The sequence below is a fragment of the Hesperophylax consimilis genome, chromosome 14 (assembly GCF_061612785.1).
Source record: "Hesperophylax consimilis isolate HC1 chromosome 14, BYU_Hcon_1.0, whole genome shotgun sequence".
NCBI lineage: Eukaryota > Metazoa > Arthropoda > Insecta > Trichoptera > Limnephilidae > Hesperophylax > Hesperophylax consimilis.
Genome location: NC_142849.1, coordinates 1,393,456 through 1,412,851, shown reverse-complemented (window position 1 = coordinate 1,412,851; position 19,396 = coordinate 1,393,456). Strand labels below are relative to the sequence as shown.

Genomic DNA, 19,396 nt, shown 5'->3' with positions numbered 1-19,396 from the left:
ACCAGTGTCTGATCCATTTGTACACCAACCTGTGCAGTAGCGCGTCAACCAATTTACCTGGTTGATTGCAAATTACAACTTGTAGAGGGGCTTTTCTCTCAGTACCCCGTCCTTTATGTGCCTACCATTAGCCTCTTCATAGTCTTTAGAAGAAATGAGGTTAGGGTAATTGGGTGAAATACCGCCTGTTTGGTCATAGCTGATTCTCTCCGGTTCAGGTATGAACACTTCCCTTGTTTTCTTCCATGGTATGGGAATGTATATGAGGGCACAGCATGCCCTCAAGATCTTGGTCACCTGAAGTAGGATTGTATATAGGCCCCTCTGTAGCCCGCCATTTGAATAGTAAATTTTAGTGCGTTAGAAGTCATGCGACAAAATTATTATTATATTATAAATAAATAAAAATAAATAGCAGACAAAATCATTGTAAGTAGGGTAAGACTCTCGACTACGAATCTAAAGGTCACGGGTTTAAATTCCAGCGTGAGCTAGTAAATTTGATTTGATTAATTTATGTTTTTTCACTATTTATTTATTTAAAAATAACATAAAATTAAATTTGTAACACTGATTTGTAGATACTCTCAGTATAGCCGTGGTTAAATTTCACCATTCAGAATAGAATATTTTTGTGGTTTTTTTTTTCTACATAAAAAAATATTTTAAACGATAATATTATATCGATTATAACGATTTAAAATGAGCCATTTTAGATTTTCCGCCTAAACGACACGATCAGTTTTATTCCTGAATTTGGCGGCGTAATTCTATGTCATAATGACGTTGTACCCATTTGGATCCCTTTCGGGTTGTGCGGTTAAAGATCGTTTTTTAAATCAAAATTACATACTTTTAGTACGACAATCGTAATCAGAAAAATAAACTTTAAATTTTCAACACATTTTTAACAGTATTCATAGTTTGTAAAAATACCCCATTGAAACGTAGCTAGAAATGTCTTTGTAGGTGTTTGGTAACCAAACGTATATAAGCCTTATCTCAAACTCCTTAGATACATATGAATTCTGTTCTAGGTACTCGATTATATGTTTATCATGTTGTTAGTTTACATCAGCCCTAGCTTAAGGCCTCATAGTAAGTGTTCAAAGATCAGACAAGTACAATTGAAACAGTCACATCGAAAGAATTTCCATATTTAGCATACATAGTTAGGTACAATTTACTATATATTTTAAAGTTCCATTGTGAATTCCAATTAGCTATACAAGGGTCTCAGTAGGGCATCAGTATATATAATCTGTGACCAATAGCCATTTTCTTAGATCATATTTGACTTAAGTGGTACATAAGGTATTATTTTTGATTGACATTGGTAGATTATTAGATATCTTGGGCACAATGTAGTTTAAAGTTCTTTCTCCGTACTTATTGGTACATTTCGGAACCACTAATCCATAATTTTGAGTCAATCTTATGATATGTTTATGGGAGACTCTTTCCTTATACAAGGAATCCGACGATATAATTTGTTGACTTATGATATTATACAACAATTCTAAGACTTATACATTATTTTGATGTTACTTCTGTGCGCATTTGTGCATTTATGGATTAATAATTTTATAATAGAGTTTTGTACATAGCATATATTTGTTTTACATGAATGTCCCCAAGACGTTATTTCATATCGGATTGTGGATTCAGCCAGAAATAAGTAGATTAATTTTTAGGTACTTACATGACTTAATGAGTTGAAGAGAAACATGTTATAAATCCGTAGAATTTGGGTATGCGGGGGCTTTTAGGCGTATAATGCACAAGCCTTTCATAGGCATACACGGTGTAAGTAAGTGACAAACACGGGCACGGGGTCTCCATAAAAGCCGGACAGGTTAACTTCTCAGAGCTGGACGTACATGTAATTTAAATTATTCCCCAAAATGAAAGCCTTAATCGACGGGGTGCAATGGTTGTAAAACTGAAACAGGCTAACTTGAATGAATTATTTTTCCATTATTTCAAACCAAATTGATTCGAAATACGAGCGTTTTTAATACGTTAGACATAGTTAAATAATTGAAAGTAATTTCTAACGAGTTCCTCACAATTTAAAATGGCTTTCTTTAGCCGTATAAGGTTAGGTTGTTTTAATTTCTTTATAATCTTCTCGTTAACTAGTATGTTTCCTTCCAACTATAATATTACTCTGCTTCACTCCGTCTGTTTAGAATAATCCTATCTACAACAATTCAAAATCTGTCGATCTAGCAATCTACCGATTTCAAAATATTTTCCACCGTGACAACGACTATTCACGTAGCTCACCATTAGCGAAATTTCACAGAACTGCCAATACATTGTTGTACGGACGCTTCGATATATTGACGGCCTCCGTGGTCGAGGAGTAAGAATTTTATTTGATTAATTTGTGTTATTTCACAATGTATTCATTTAAACAATAATAAATAGTTTACTTGCGGAAATTTCCGGAGTGGAAGATACTCTCAATATTGCCTAGGTGTAAGACCACCATTCAGAATTGAAACGTTGCCTGGAATGGCTTTAGCTGTATTTGGTGACCAAATCTGAATAGCCAGGTACTCTCCCACCTTACTCTTTCCATCCCATCCCCAAAAAAAATTAGCCTCATAACATACCCCAATTGGGGATGCCATAGTAACTCTGACTTCAGACAGATATAGGAATATGTATTCAATGGTAACGGGATAAATCATCACAATGATAATTCATCACATCTTTAAAAAATTATATAAAATCATGGAAAGTGATGAAACAAAAACTTTACTAACTGGGTTAAGTAGGTTAGGTTAGGTTAGGTTAAAAAAAAATGTAATCGTTTCTAATGACTTGACTTGTCACTGTGTTGAGTTATCATGGAACCGTATTCAAAACCTATGCGTCCCGCATCAAAGCAAAAATAATTAGTTTTGTATTTCTCTAATTTCAAATGCCGACTATTAGGTTACTAGTTTAGGTATCTACTCATTTTAGCCTAAAGACGTTCAATAAATTACAAAATATATTATTTTTCAACAAGCAGGCAGCGTTCTGCTGATGCGCTTTAATTTTTTAACAAATTTCTCAATTTAAGTTTAAGAGTAATATTTTTTTTCAATGGGATACGGCACAGAGTCCCAACTGCTCCCTGCAACCTTCTGAAGCCAGTGAGATTACAATACTACGGACTACCCCAATTGTGGTATGTTGTGAGGCTGAAAGTAGTGAGGAGGGGAAGGAGATGGGGAAGAGGAAGGTGGGGAAGTACTTGGCTATTCAGATCTGTCACCAAACACGCCCAAACGTGCGATACTTAGAGTATTTTCCACTCTGGAACGTGCCACAAATATACTACTTAAATATTGTTCTAAATAATAATAATAATAATCGTGAACTGCCTTGTTGATTCATCATATCTGTTAGAAAGAGTTGCATTTCGTTGCCCCAAGCAAAACACCAGATCGAACGATTTATTTAGAATACCACATTGTAAATCCAAATAGCGCAAAACTCTGTAATAGTACGTATCCGTGAAACTCACAATGCCTTACGAGATGTAGACATTTTCAAACATAACTTGATATCATATAAAATTCAACTTAATAAAATAATAAATTAAAATACTTTTATTTTATTCGATTTTTTTGTTGTGATGATTACATTATTATCACCCGTTGTGAATAGTATAGCTATGCGAAAAGTTGTATTTTTTCTATTTGTTTTTAATTTTATGTATTTCTTTATTATGTTTAATAGTATAGCTATGCGAAAAGTTGTATTTTTTCTATTTGTTTTTAATTTTATGAATTTCTTTATTATGTTTATTTTTTGCCATTTAATATGTTGTGTAGGTAAAAAATACTAAATCAACGTTTAACTCAATAGAACTTAATTGGTCTAGAATATATGAATGCTTATTGTTATATTTTTTTACTGTACGACTGTTATAATAAATAAAAATAAATAAAATAAAATAAAAATGAGAAATAACACAAATTAATCAAATAAAATTTACTTGCGGACGCCGGGTTTGAACCCGCGACCTCCAGCTTTCCGGTCGAGAGCCTTACCGCTCCACGTCAATACCTAAGTTAATTCTTTCTTCTCTCCTAATAAGAATCCAATCGAGGTTTTAATTGGTTTATAATATTTGGAAACCATATTCCAGTATAATATGAAATTTTTTGGCGGTGATGTTTTTCTTTCAGATTTTCAAATATTTTGACGGGAGCTTAAGTAAAATTTATAGTACAAATAACAAAAGAAAATTATTAAAAAATATATATAAGTAAACCGTATTTTTATTCTACTTCAATAAAAAGCAGATGGCAGAGTCTGAATGAAGGTTAAGACATTCAAATTCGCAATGAATTAGCGAAGTTTCTATCTTAATTTACTCCTTCTCAATTACTTAAGTAATATGTATTACGCAGTAAGCAGAAGGCAATGGGAAGCAACTTATAAACTTTCCGTCTCAAAGTTCCGAGGTGAGTTGGGTGAGTTATATTATCAGAGTTTGCTACCAACTGAACCATTGACCAATAATATTATTTAATCCAGTGATTGCCAAACCAAAATCATATTTTTTCAGTGAAACTAAAAATACAAATGTGGATTGTTGAACGATATTAATTAATTTTCCACAACTTATATCCAGTTTTTCATTAGGTACATAAATAATTGTAGAAACAAGCTTAAGATATGTTGGCATTTTTTTGTCTCAGTGTCAGCCGAATCGCATCTTTCACTTGCAATCCATTCTAAACATAGGTTAAGTCTAAACATCCAAATTGATAAACTTGCCCAGCATAAAAGCTGGAGGCAAACCACGTAATCAAATTTTTGGTACTAGAAGGATTCGAGAATGTTTTGAATAAATCACGACATCAGTCATACGTTGACCGCCAAAGAGCACACATTGAAATAACTAAACCCTGCGCAGAAGAATAAAGTTCGCTAAAGTAAGGCCACGATTTACAGCGTTGTAATGTGGGACTTTTCTGCTCAATATTTCAACTTTTTTAACTGAATTCCCTAAGTGGGTGATTAATATTACATCTATAAAAGCGTCTAACTAAATGGTAAACAAAATGTTAAAATTTTGGAAATAAGCCTGAACTTATCAGTCAGCAATTTGCGCGCCTCTGTAAGAGTACTAGTAATTCGTAAGCAGATTTTATTTTAAGGACTAAGTAGTGATATTACAACGCGAGCTGCCTGTATACATTCAGATTAATTTGTTAACAAATCACAGAAAGGGAGACGGCCACGTCGCCTCCCCGCCCATCGCAACTTGGTTTGATTCCCTTTCCCATGCATAATAAGTTGACACGTTTGTTGAACCATCGCTAGTAGTCACAGAAAGACAAGTACTGATATTATCAGAAAATTCAACGTTCTGCTCCAAGCAACGTGCCCAGCACTTTGTTGACGCTTAAAACAATCTTTGTATTTGTGTAAAGACAGAGATCTATCATTTAAAACAGCGCTCTTGATGTGATTTTTCATAAACACGGCGCTTTACAAATTAAACAAGTAGGTACTATTACTATTAAGTTAATTCAAAACACAAGCGAATTTTGCGCGCAGCGAACGATTTTTCGATTTAATCTCGAAAACTAATTTCTGTGTTGCAGTGGATAGGTAAGTTCCACAGAATACCGTTAAAAATATGTACATTGTGCATATGCATAGGAAATATGATATAGGATCCGCTATGTTGTAAAATATGTCGCTGTAAGACAAAAAATCATTATCACCGAAATCTTGGTCCAGTTCTGTATTTAGCTTAGCTTAACTGAACTTAGGATACACGGATTACAGTTTTTCGGCGGTGCTCTTTCAAAACCGTGGAAAAAAATGTTATAAATGACTGTATTTATAAATAATTTCGACTTTATTGTCTTGCCTCGCATATGGCACGATATCTAAAACGTATATAGTACATCGATATTTCACACTAGGTAATAAATTTGAATACCTTCACTACTAAATTTGTTTTTTACTGGCACAAAATGAAGTAGAATATTCTGCACATAGTTTAGAAGTTCGCTGACTGAACCGTTTCTGGCGTCAGACTGCTTAACTGAAGGGTTGATCCGCCAAACAATTAAAATTAAACATCTACTGAAGACGTTTCGCTCGGCAACTCCCCCAGGGGTAGTATTCGTTTTATTATGATGTAATTTAAACTTGGGGTGGTTTATCTGTCTGCTTGTCAGAAACAGATCATTGTGATTTGGGAGCAATGGCAGATGGGAGTTTGTCAAAGGTTAGAAACACTTTCAATTGAGTTTTTTGTTTGTTTAATAGGAATCAACCATTTGAGCAGCTTAGTACGGTCACACTAGGCAAGATTATTATTGTAGAGTGTAGACGGTTTAAAGAAGTATGAAAATAAATTACATACACCCAAGAGAACTGAAAATAAATGAAAAGAATAGTAAATGGAATCGTTAAATAAATGTTGTAGGGACTTAAAAATAATATAGTTGGCAATAAGTAAGAAATATCTATAGTTTTAATATATTAAGATGTCAAGTGTTCAAATGTGTCAGCATCCCATCCAGGCTTTGTGGGTTCAAGTATCCGGATTGGATATGTCTTCCATTATTGCACAAGCCATATTTACCTTTTATAATGATGGAAACTGACAGAAAAGGAGCATATTTTACAGGGCCCGTAGGTACTTCAATAGAACACATCTTCTCTAACCATGTACAAATCAAACAAACCTCCTGTGCAGAAATCTTAATAAATTTTAACTTTTCCAATGCTCATGACATCAATGTGTTTAAGACATGTCTAGCTTTTAACATAGCCATGATGGTCTCAAGGTTCTCGACTAGCAATCTAATGGTCGCGGGTTCAAATCCCGGCGAGCGCAAGTAAATTTTATTTAAAATAACATTAAGTATATTTGCGGCACGTTGCAGAGTAAAATCAGTATTCAAGGTTTAGAGTGTTTAAAGCCCGCATTAACAAATCCCTTCCTACAGCCCCTACCTTACTCCGCCTCACAACGCCGCCCAACCGGGTGGTGACATAGTTCCCCTGTCTGTGCACTGCACAGGCAGGGACACTCTTGTGAGGTGTCACATAAAAAAAAAAAAAAAAGAGTGACACTCGACACAAAAATTAGAGAAACAAAAAAAAAATTACGAAAAAGATTGAGATCTGGATTAAAGATGTGGAAAAATATACCTAGATGGTACACATATTATATACAAACGACCATCAATTATAAACATATTGCTTAGTTATAAAGTTGTAAAATGGGGGCCTCAGCATGGGCAAAGCACCTATGGCTCACATTACCAATTTTTTTTTAAACTATTTTAGTGGCACTTAAAAAAATATAATTAAGAAATAATTAAACGTTGTTTAAAATGGTTTTGGACGTGTTTAGTAAAGAGATCAGAATAGCTAGGTACTTCCTCACCTTCCTCTTCCCCATCTACTTTCCCTCCCCACTACTTTCAGCCTCACAACAAATCCTAATTGGGGATGCCATAGTCTAACTGTCTCCAGACGGTTCGGAGTAGTTGGGACTCTTGCGGGGTTTGACATTATTATTTCATTTTATTTTTTATCGAAAATTATACGTGTCCCAAATCCCAAATTTAGTTTTTTTTCCACTGACTGTTTTCTAATATTCTCCATCCTTTATTAAACCCTTTTTGTTGATTCTTTGTCAAAGTTTTGCTCTTAGTGTACAACGTGCCACACAATCAGTAGGCTTTCGCACCCCGGTTTGCCTCTAAAATCTTTGTGCTACTTAGCATCATTAGCAAATTCACCGTCAAAGTCAAAGCCTAGAGCTTTAAGTTTGGCCTTTCGCAAAAGTAAAAAAGAATATTGTGCAACCTACTGTTATTATTTTAGGTTGTAACTTAAAAATATTATTTTAAATTAAAAAAGCATTACTTTAGAACTACTTAATAATTTTCTGAATTCCTACGAAGGATATGTTGAGGATAATTTTGTCATTTTATTCTAAGCGAAGATAGAAAAATATGCTTTCAAAATACTTGCAGCATTTGTTTGGAGAGTTGATAATATTTACGAACGAAGATCGTTAATAGGCCTTTCTTAAACATATTCGTTGCTCGAAATGGCTATATCCATATTAAGTTATCAATTCTGAATAGCCAGGCACTTCCCAGCCTTTAACTTTTCCGTTTTATTCTGATCCTTACTTCCTTCAGCCTCCAAACGTATCTAGAATACTTGGGGTTGCCTTAGTCTCACTGGCTCCGGGAAATCTAATGCGATACAAATATAAAAAAAATATTAAAAACTATACAGTTTTTCCGTACGTAAACGTATCTCACCAATGTAAAGTCGGCAGATCTCTAAGTCGTCAGCCCATCTCAATCAATTATCATAACATCGATTTTACGTAATTCACTCCAAAACCTGCAAAACCTTATTTGTATGCGAGAAACAGGTAAAACATCTTTTCATACTTAACATTATTATATTGACACACTTTCGGAAAGTGTTTAAATTAGATACCGCAGTCCTTCATTACCTACGCATTGCATCCTACATATTATTACAATGTACAAGGCAGAAGAAAAAATAAGAAACGCTCGTCTTCAGATCTCGGAGTATTTTTTTCCTTGGAACAGAAGTACAGAAAATGTAGTGGGTTGGATAAAGCCGTGAAAAAAAGAAAGAATAATTCCTTGGTACATTTTTTTAATCTGTCAAAAGAGTGGTTAGGGAGAGCGCTTGGGGCTGTGAAGTCCCAAAGTTTTCTACCTTCATCTTAAATAATTTAGGTTTGAGAGTAATAATTTTTGTTAGAACTGTGGAACTACATTTGTATTTGCCGTAAAAAGAAGGGAAAGTTATAAAGAAGCAACTAATGCAAACTTTCCTCTCATGCGTTAATCAACCCAGCAAATCCGGCAACCTGGGGGGAGATACATTTGAAAAGTGACGAGTCGTGTCAATAGGAGTTTGATGACTGCCATAAAAGATAGCCCGGGAAAGGAGCTGAAGGGATCTGAGGGGAAAAAGATGTGTGAATACACAAAGTTATGGTTGGAATTTTTAGAAAAAATAAACTGCACGGTAAGAAATATACTCTTTTTAACTTAATTCAACTTATTATATTTGTTTACCTATAAGCCTTTACTTGGATGATTGACACTTCTGTGGGGATGTGGTAAGGAGACGAATGAAAAAAAGAAAGGTGTGTGTGGTATCCTAGCAGCGTGTTTATTGCATTTACTTGCAGGTGGTATTTATAATGGTGAAGTTCATGAGTCTTCCTGGTACTCCAGTATGCAGTAAGCCAAGGGTACGGTCTACCAGGTTGGCTGAAGATGGGCTCGAAGCGCGCTACCGATGCCAGGTACACGTGGTAGGTAGGGCGGCTTGATGTGGTAGCGGGGAAGAGTGTGAAGAGTGTGAAGCAGCCGCCCGTCGTCAGTTTCTGGGCTTATGATCTGGGCACTTGACTTGGATGGGACTTAGGTACTGCAATGTCACCGCGTTATACATAGGGCGCATTCGTTCGAGAAAATACCGGCGATCGCGAGTGGGTAGGTTCGTCGTCTTACTCGTAGGTTCCAATATGATGCGCGTTGCGTGTATTGAATTTCTAGAACCTACTATAAATAATATAATATATATAATTGACGGTTCCATGCTAACTCAACACAGTGACTATTCAACACACTTTTAAAAAGTGATATAAAGTCATTAAAAACGATGAAACAACATTTTTTTTAACCTAACCTAACCTACTTAACCAAGTTATTAAAGTTTATGTTTCATCACTTTCCATGACTTTATATATTTTTTTAAAGATGTGATGAATTATCATTTTGATGATTTGTCCGGTCACCATAATTTTCAATCGTATTTTGTATAAATAATCACAAAGAATAAATGTTTTAAAAATCATTCTTTTCGTATGATTTATACTAATTCGATATTTGATTTATTTATTTATTTACTCATTTTATTAACGCCCAGAGGGCTTTTACATGTAGGTGGTACAATTGTAATGACAGTTTTGAAAATGAGAAAGAAATATTAAAAATAACAAGAACATAAATTAAAAAATACAGCGATTTGACTGGCTTACAAAAATATAACTTCCATTTAGGAATAGTGTTTAAATAAGTCTTTTACGTAATCCACAAAATTCGCAAAGTCAATATTAAATATATCGACATCACCAAGTATTGGTTTCCCATACTGTGAAACCGTTGCATTGGGGAATTCGCAATGTAATTGCGCTTATGTGTGTTGCATTGGAATAGTGTATTTTGTCGTGTTGTTATTGTAGGTATTCGTAAGTTTATGAGTTGCAAAAGTTCGCAACAGTCGAATTTAGAGTTTAGAATCTTGAATAAAAAAGTTAAGTCGTTTTTTATACGCCTGTCTTCCAATGTGTGTATTTTTAGAGTATTTAATAAGAAACGATATTGTAAGTCTTCTAGTGGGATATTTAATTTAAAATTTATAAAACGTAGAAATTTTTTTTGTATTCGCTCAATGTTATTAATGTGAATTTTGTAATATGTTTTGTATGTTTTAGTTCTAAGATATATGTACTAAGTAACGATGTAAATTGCGGAAAGGTACCATTTGTATTTTCGTGTAAGTTTCCAGAACTGTATTAGAGAATATTAATTAATCTTGAAAACATCATCAAAATAAATTAATAATATCAAAAAACATTAGAAAAAAAATAATTAATAAACCAAATACGACTCTTCATTCAGTCACAAGACAAAACAGATCAAGCAAATTACACATAAAACTTATATTTTTAGTAGAACTTTAAAACAATTTCTGAAGTACTTAATTAGATTTTTTTTAAATATACAAAAAATGATTCTACAAAATTAACAGTAAAGCAGTAAATATCTACACATTTTTCCAAAAACTTGATACACGAAGTGCATGAAAGCAATATGCTTGCGAATATGAATACCTAATAAACTATGATTTTATAACCTGGAGATGTAGAAGAGGCGAGGGTTATATAATATAACGTAAATAACCCCACCTGGTTGTTTCATATTGTTATTCGTCCCACGTTTCAGCGACCTAACTTTAAATAATGCATTCGGAACAGTAAAATGTCCTTAACCTGTCAGTTACCAGCGCAAAAAGTTGTACAAAGCTCGGCGGAAAATTTAAATATTTTTTGCAACTGCACAGTTTGCGGATATACTAAAGTTCTGCTCTGCTAACTCTCAGTTTGTTAACTTTTTCGTAATAGTGTTGGGCTTTAGTTTTATAGTGGGATTATTCTAAAATAACTGAAATAGTCAACATTCATTAGGATCAAGAAACATTTTTATAAAAGACCAGGTTTGTAAACTATTATTACAATGGTTCAAATTAGTCACTTGTTAGGAGTTGGTAAAAATATATCGTTTCATTAGATTATTGGAAGAAAGCTTCTTAATTTATTCACATATATTCTACTTCCATTCGGTGAGAGTTTAGTAAGAAATATATATTTTTTATTTGTTATGTAGAAATTCAATGCAGAAGAATAGTATTATGCTTAGTTTAAAAGTCAAGTCTTAGAACTCAATATACTACGGGCACTCACAGCTACCATTTCGACGGCCCGCGCCGCGAGCCCTCCACGCTCGCCACGTTCCCCGTCGAGGTCCACAGCATCTCTGGCATTTCGTCCAGTCTCCGCCCGAATGCGGTCACGGACCGAACAGCATCTCACTGAAGGACCAGGAAGATCCGTGGTATTCATTGCGAGTGATGAATATTACCTTAAAGCCTCCGCTCGCATGTTGGAGACCTACCGACTAAAGTGCACGACCACGCTCCACCACCGTTAATCTCCTCTGTCTGCGGTGAAGAGCATCGGCCTGGTGGATTTGCCATCGATTATCTCCACTGCGTGGTGTCGAGCAATCTGTCTGGAGGATTCGCCACCGATGATATCCACCACAGTTTCGCATCGATCTGAAGGAGTTCAACTTCCAGTCTACACTCGACCACGGATTCACATCCCACTGCGATGTGATCTACATGCATCGCATCGTGATGCACACCGACACAACTGCATTGACTACCAATAAATACACTGTGATTCCCTCTAAATATTTAATTTGTGTCTACCGACGGTCATCCAAATTAAATGAATTCGATTCAAAATATTATAGAAATAATTGGTGATTTAATAAATCTGGAATCAAATATGTAGTCATATCTAAATGTTTGATATGGTAAAACTGAAATCATTATACGAATTATGAAAGGCCGACTAGAGTGCAATTCTGGTCAAGCAACCGCCAAATTACGAAGTCAGTGTTGTCACTACGTAAACTTCAGTGTTCAATAGTGTAGTCACTGATTTTTATTTATTACGCTTGCGGTAAAATTAAAACAAACACAAATCAGTATCAACAAAAATCGCCGCTGTTTGCAACTGTTGTTGCTCGAAGGCACTGACTTGATTGCACGCCCAGGCCTATACTCTAGGCGGCTTTAGACTTGTGAGTGTGGTCACAGAGAATATGAATAGGTTTTCACACTTTATGATTATGTCTATAAAAATCGCGAACACAGTACAGTATTAGGTACTTGCTAGGTTTTATCTTTAAGTATTTTTTACAAATAGATACAGAAAAATACCTATCTTTAAATAATTACTATGCGTTATAACTCTCACATATTTAGTTATTTACAATGTCGCAGACTGTGAAATAAGACACTGTTTTTATACTAAGCTTTAAGATAGGGGTAAAATTTCCATCTTCGGTTCGGTGATGGTGGAGGAAGGAAAGGCGGAGAAAGAATCGAATCGGGGGATGCATTCTTAATAGTGGCTTGTGGGAGTGGAAGGTGGCAGAGAGAGGATGTAGAAAAGGGAGTGGGGTGGTTCGGATACTTTTACGACAAGTAGTCACGGAATGGGGACGCGGAGAGGAAAATACTCCGTGAAGATCCTTAAAACAAGAACAACAATGCAGGCAACTAGGCGACTTGTCAAGGGGTAGCACCAGAAATACATTAATAATACCATATCATACCAAAAACTAACATTAACGGAAAAACAAACAAAAAATGAATATTGACTGTGCTCTGATCATTAGAATCAGACTGAAAAATGAAATAAAAATCGTCATAAAAAAAAAATTCATTTCATATTTGAAATGAAATTTTTAAATTACACACATTCCCACACAACAGAAAATGCTCAACAATTATTAATTTGAATGATAAATATTACAGATTATTTCAATAGTTAAAAAATAAAAATATTACTGCGAAAAAAATTGAGATAGATTCCTTTAAAAATCTTAAAACAAAATTACGCGTTACAATCTATAATCCTTCACAGCTTGATATATTCATGAGCTTTCTTTGTAAATAAGAAATCGCTAATTATTATCATAATAAACTATTTTTTTTATATAATTATTATAATATACTGGATATTATTTTCTTGGTATGAAATGCACCTGAGATCGGGAGTATTCAATAAATGGTCTTCTTCGTCAACAATAACATGTACTTAACTATCGTAAGATACAATGAATGTTCTAACAGGAAGTGAGTTCTTTACCCTGTAATTGGCTAGCATCGACTGTACTCGGTAACGTTCGGTACAACCGACATGCTATCTCTGTTAAATGGTGCAAGAACCGTCATCTTTGTAAAACCATTTAAACCACATACAACTCGATGATAATAATTAAGATCCTAACACTCTATCTACATCTGGTTGCGGTATCGAAACTACACCCTTAAAACTACACTACAATTATTATGACAGAATTATTTGCAGTACCAATTTAATTAACGTTACCACTTCACGTTGCAATTCGGCAAAACCTAAATATTTCAGCTGAAATTGCTGAGTAGGATTTCAGCAGTGTGTCATGGGAAGTCGAGTTACCACTTTGACGGGTTTTAATGAGCGCTACTTGACTTGTCACTTGTAGCCCAAACCTGACTTCCACTCGGCCAATTTACCTAGAATACCTGGAATCTAGCGTTTGCCTTTATGCCACAATATTTGTGACACAGTTCTGCAATTATTATTGTTCAGTTTTAAAACGTTTTCATTTTACCTGTTTGGGAAGTGTGTTTACTGTTCACCTTAATTTAAGCATCTCTTACACGAATTGCATTTCTATGAATGAGGATTAGCCATTCAATGAATTATTTAAAATCACTAGTTATAAAATAATATGTTTGTAAATGTTTTACATGTTTTTTTTATTTTTTCAACATTATTCCTGTATTAATTAATAATTGTCATAATATTACGCGTGTTTAAATTTTACTTTTATCACGCTCCAAATTAAGTACTTGACTACTTGTAAATTCAATAAAATGTAACAAAAAAGTAATACAATAATAAAATGTAAATGTTAATACCTCAGGACAGGTTACAACTAGTGAGGTAAATTAAATTATCGTAGATAAGTGTATCGTATGAAACCGTTAATATAATATTTCAGTAAATATTTCTATTTTTGAAACTGACAGTTCATGGTGGAATTCCATTATAATATATTATAATAAAACAAATATAACACTTTTTTCCACATTCATTTTATTGACCGTAACCGGTTTCAGCTTGTTAAAGCCATCCTGCTCGTTCACACAAGTCAACCAGTCAACAACACCAGTCTAAAGATGGCATTAACGAGCTGAAACAGGTTAGGGTCAATAAAACTAAAGTGGAGAAAAGTTTCATATTTGCTTTATATTTCATTAAATGCCGATTTTTGGCACTGAAACTCGAACTGAAAAGAACTGATAGTGAAGTGATTTTATACAAAATAGTAATTTTTTCTGTAAATTAAGAGTGATTTTTGGTTACCACCAGAGATTGGGGAAGGAAACGTTAGTTTTTAAACTGAAATAACAATTAAAATCTCTTAAACTCGTAGAATAAAGAATGGTTCAAACTAACGATTAGGATATCATTATCGATTATCTTAGATTAAAAAATGTTACTTGATAAAGCGATTGCTAAGAAAAACGATTAAGTGGGATAAAAATAATAAGAGTTTTACTTTTTCACCAGCCCCCAAAAGGCAGTGGAGTGAATATGCCCTTCCACCCACCGCTAGGGCACTTCCCCCGACCACTGCGAAAATGGAGGTAGGAGTTACACCTCCCTAATGAGGTGGCCTTGAACTCTTTACCTGTTGTGTTCCCTCTCTGCCACCTCCATAAACACTCCGCGTGGATATACTTCAATGAAGACACTTTGATTTCAATGCTTCATTGAATGACACGTTGAGGGACAAGTGAATGTAGTGTCGGCAACTTGATTTATGTGAGTTACGAGTTTTCAATTGTTTTTGGAATATTTTAATCTCTCGTTCCTAAAAGAACCATTTATTGGTAACCAAAACGGAAGAGGCCGGTTAAGAAAACCATTTGACTTCTCTAACTGGATTTTATTGACTTATCCCTTGCACAACAGTGGGAGGGATGGATTTATATGTCTATCATTTCTGGGCACACTGACTTCCATATTCCTACCCACCCCTGATACATTTTCCTTCACAGAACTTCCTTTCCTTACTATATTTAAAATACTCTCCACACAGCATCTCTAAAGAAGATACTTAAGCTTCTGAGAGAAATTATTTCCCTAAAAGCTTCCTGCGTGGAGCTGGTGTAAAAAATATAAAAGATAAAAAATTCAGATTGGTTAACTTCTGAAACAATTTAGTCCAAATTATTTATTTGGTAATGTTCATTTTTGCAACTATTGTACAATTTTGTAAATAACAATATAAAATTGTTTTTGAAAAAAAAAAATCAATTAATATTAGTACCTCCCGGTAATTAGTTTTATATTAATGAATTTTCTGATGAATTAACAATTTAAATGACGGGCCCCGAAACACGTTTAGAAATAAGAATTTTATATTTTTGTTAAAGAATTTTATACTGTAATTGATGAAATTGTACAATAGTTGCTGATTCCAAAAGCAAAAATTACCGAATCAGTATTCATAATTTCGTATTAACGTATTTATTCAGACGATAATATTAAAGATTATAGTATGGGTAGGTATTTAAAATTATTTCTTTCACCGACAGCAAAAATTAATTAAATTCTCCAAAGTAGTCTTCAACATTGGAAGATTCCTACTTCTGTAAAAATGTGTTATATTTAATGTGTTATTAGTTTATTTACCATTTTACATAAAACAAAAAGTACTTGGTTAATTCATGTTACTTTAGAGATTAAAATTAAAAGGTGGTAAAAAATAAAACATTAGTTAACGAACGTCGTAATTAGGTGCATTTAAACCGCTTTCAATTTTTCTCAATGTGGCTTAATTTGCCGTTTCAAACTGCTAGTAACATTGTGCATTTCTAGCTGACAAATTGCCAGTAAAATAGGGTAAGTACTCGCTATTACAGCAATAGTAGTGGGTAGTAGGGTAGTTCTGCGCTCTGAGCACCATCCCCTTCACGTTACTAATTCAGGGGATGTTTATTGCGAGTCTTGTGCCTCGCCTTGCTCTACTCTGCAAACGGTTCAAATGTATTCATTAGTGATGGGATTCTAGTTGACTATTTTAGGTTTCGTGAAAATTTAAGATTGAAAGTTCTTAGATTATTATTTACTATGTCATCAATTTAATATTTAAAAGACTAATGTTTTTCAAAATTCTACATGGAAAAATAATTAACTTTTATTTCTAACATTGGTGAGTAAAAATTAAATTGAAAACTTTGGAGGCGGGTATGGGTACCGCCGCCCCAGGAACCATTCATCGGATAACCAACACCTCTGCCATAGGTTATCCCAAGTGGTTTGCTACTTTGATGACCTACTATGTGATTGGATGAGGGAGATCTTCTTACATCTCCAACGGGACTCTTTCGAGCCATCATCGCCTTGCACGGCAGTGGGAAGAATTAATTCAAACGTCCGTCACTCCTGGACACACGGACCCTCCAGATTCCTCACCCTTTATACCTTTTTCCTTCTCAGATCTACACGTCGTTCCTCTCCTACCGTTCCTTAAAAATACCTCAACACAGCAGCTCCAAAGATGACGTAAGCCACGAAAGAAATTATTTTTCTCAGAGCCTCCTGTGTGGAGCTTATATTATATAAAAAATGGTAATTATGAAATATTCTATATCCATTGCTTTTTTTTTCAAATGACACTTACGGTTGCTTTTGCAAATCTTCTTTTAAAAACATTTTGCTTATTTTAGATAATTAAGAAAAAATACAGTTTTACGATAGCTTTACAAAGATAAGCTATACAAAAGAGAAGAGAAGAGCTATAAAAAAAATGGACTAAAATTTTTCATATTAGAACAAGTTGTTTCTACCACTCGTTTGTAAGTTCAACAGCTCGGCTGTGGAATATTTGTTTCCTCCCTCCTAAAACTTGGATATCTTCAAGACCCGTGGTCACTTCCTCCTTTCGTCAAAAAATCATCCACACAGCATCCATACTGTGTTCCTGAGTGCAGTTCATATTTATAAAAATACTTTTATTCTATTCACAAATATTGATCAATTAAATAATGATGACTGTTGTTATCCGTAGATGTGTCTGATTGCGAAACAACAGTACCTTAATAATGAAAAAAAAAAATAAGGCATTGTTTTTCAGAGCATTTCTGAAAAAAGTGGATTTTTCAAATGACTGGTACTGAATTATTATTATTTTATATTTATTTTTTATTAATAACTCTTTTTTAAATATAGTAGTTTATTCACAGTCCTCCTCACTAGGTATTCCTGTTTCAAGGTGGACTGTACGAGGTGTACGAGGTGGTTGTGTTGGTGATTATGATTTCCTCATCCATATTTTTTTATTTTCCTTATTTTCATGTTTGTTGATTATGTTCGTCGATTTCCACATCTTCATGTTGTATTGGTATTATTTCATAATTATTATGATTTAATATTTATTTGTGTTTAGCCAAGCAATATAAAGTTTCGTTGTTAGATGAGAATATTTTTTTCTTCTCAATTCATCTAGGATTTTTTCCAAAACTTATAATGAGTAATATAAAAAAACACTTGTTTGATGCCAAATATCTTCTAAAAAGAAATGTACGCAAATGAAAAGAAAATAAGTTCATTCGATTGTTTATAAATCAATGAGAATACAAGAAGAGATGAGAGAAATCCTTATCTGATGATGGTATTGGTTTCTTTTGGGTCCTGTTTTTTTTTTTAAATTCCATAACTACAGTTTATAGGTGTACACCTCATGCACTCACAATTAATGTTATTTTTCCACAACATAACTTTGTTTGAATTCATCATGACAATATTGAATTTGAGGATGTAAATTGAATATGATTTGCGTATTTCTAATTTTTTTGGCTTTTATCTCTTCCCAGGAAAGACTTTTCAGAAAGAGGAGAACAAAAGAAATAGCATTTTGAACAGTACATTGGGATGTGAAATAATCACAAAACTGTTATTAAACACAAATAATCATAATATTTTAATTTTTTTCTTTCCAGAACCCTCTCCGTGTGAAGTGTCGTGCCGTGTGGTGAGGTGTGTTGAGTGGGTAGTGACTGTGACCGCACCAGAGGGAGGGATGCGTCACTGAGAGGCCGCGCTATGTTCGCTGCGGAGCGCCTTCGCGCGCTGCTCGTCGCGTTTCTGCTCACCGCGGCCCCGCTACACGCTAATGGAGACAAGTGCACCACGTGAGTTATTCAATTGTTTTAGATTTTTTTATTTACTAACATATTTTGTTTATATATGTAAATAATATATACGATGCTCTCAGCCAATCTACTATTAAATACCTCCCCGGAAGAACGATCTATACAGAAACCATTTTTTTTCGGTTTCACAATTACATATTCAACATTTTAAATAAAATAACATTTTAAATATATATACGAGGGGGGTCTGAAAAGTTTCCGACCTAACAATGAAACAGGGTTTTTTAATTTATTTTTCTACATCCTCCTTGTAATTCTACACTCTTCTCCCAGCGATGCTCCCATCTCTCTAACCCATTCAAATACTACCTACTCGGCGTTTTTCTATGCATTATTGAGAATATATTTCTTCATTTTGTTATTAGTGTAAAACGCCGGTTGAATAGTACCAGGAATGTTTTTATTTATAATTTTGGAAGTATCGTTATCAACAAATAGAATTCTACGCCATTGTTTATTTATATCTTTAGAAAAAGGGTAAATATACCGTTTGAAGATTATTTGTTTTAATTTTTTTATTTAGTATTTCAACTATCAATTTATTAGAATAATTATTATTAAATGCTATTTGTTTTATGAGATTTAATTCTGAAGTATAATTTTTAAGAGACAAAGGAATAGTAATTAAATTGTGAATCTGAGTTAGCAGATCATCTTTTAAATAACGATCACACTATATATATATATTTTTTTTTTAATTTTCGTTATACGTAGGTATACGGCT

General features: G+C 33.9%; 1 protein-coding gene across 1 annotated transcript in view; it reads left to right on the top strand.

Moving 5' to 3' along the window:
- The window catches only part of LOC149417748 (C3 and PZP-like alpha-2-macroglobulin domain-containing protein 8), a 445,592-nt gene that overhangs the window by 105,414 nt on the left and 320,782 nt on the right, over nt 1-19,396 (top strand). The window contains exon 2 of the mRNA XM_089639401.1: nt 18,460-18,651. Within this exon, the coding sequence (XP_089495527.1) occupies nt 18,563-18,651 (89 nt within the window). The 5' untranslated portion in view covers nt 18,460-18,562. The remainder of the gene's footprint in view (nt 1-18,459; nt 18,652-19,396) is intronic.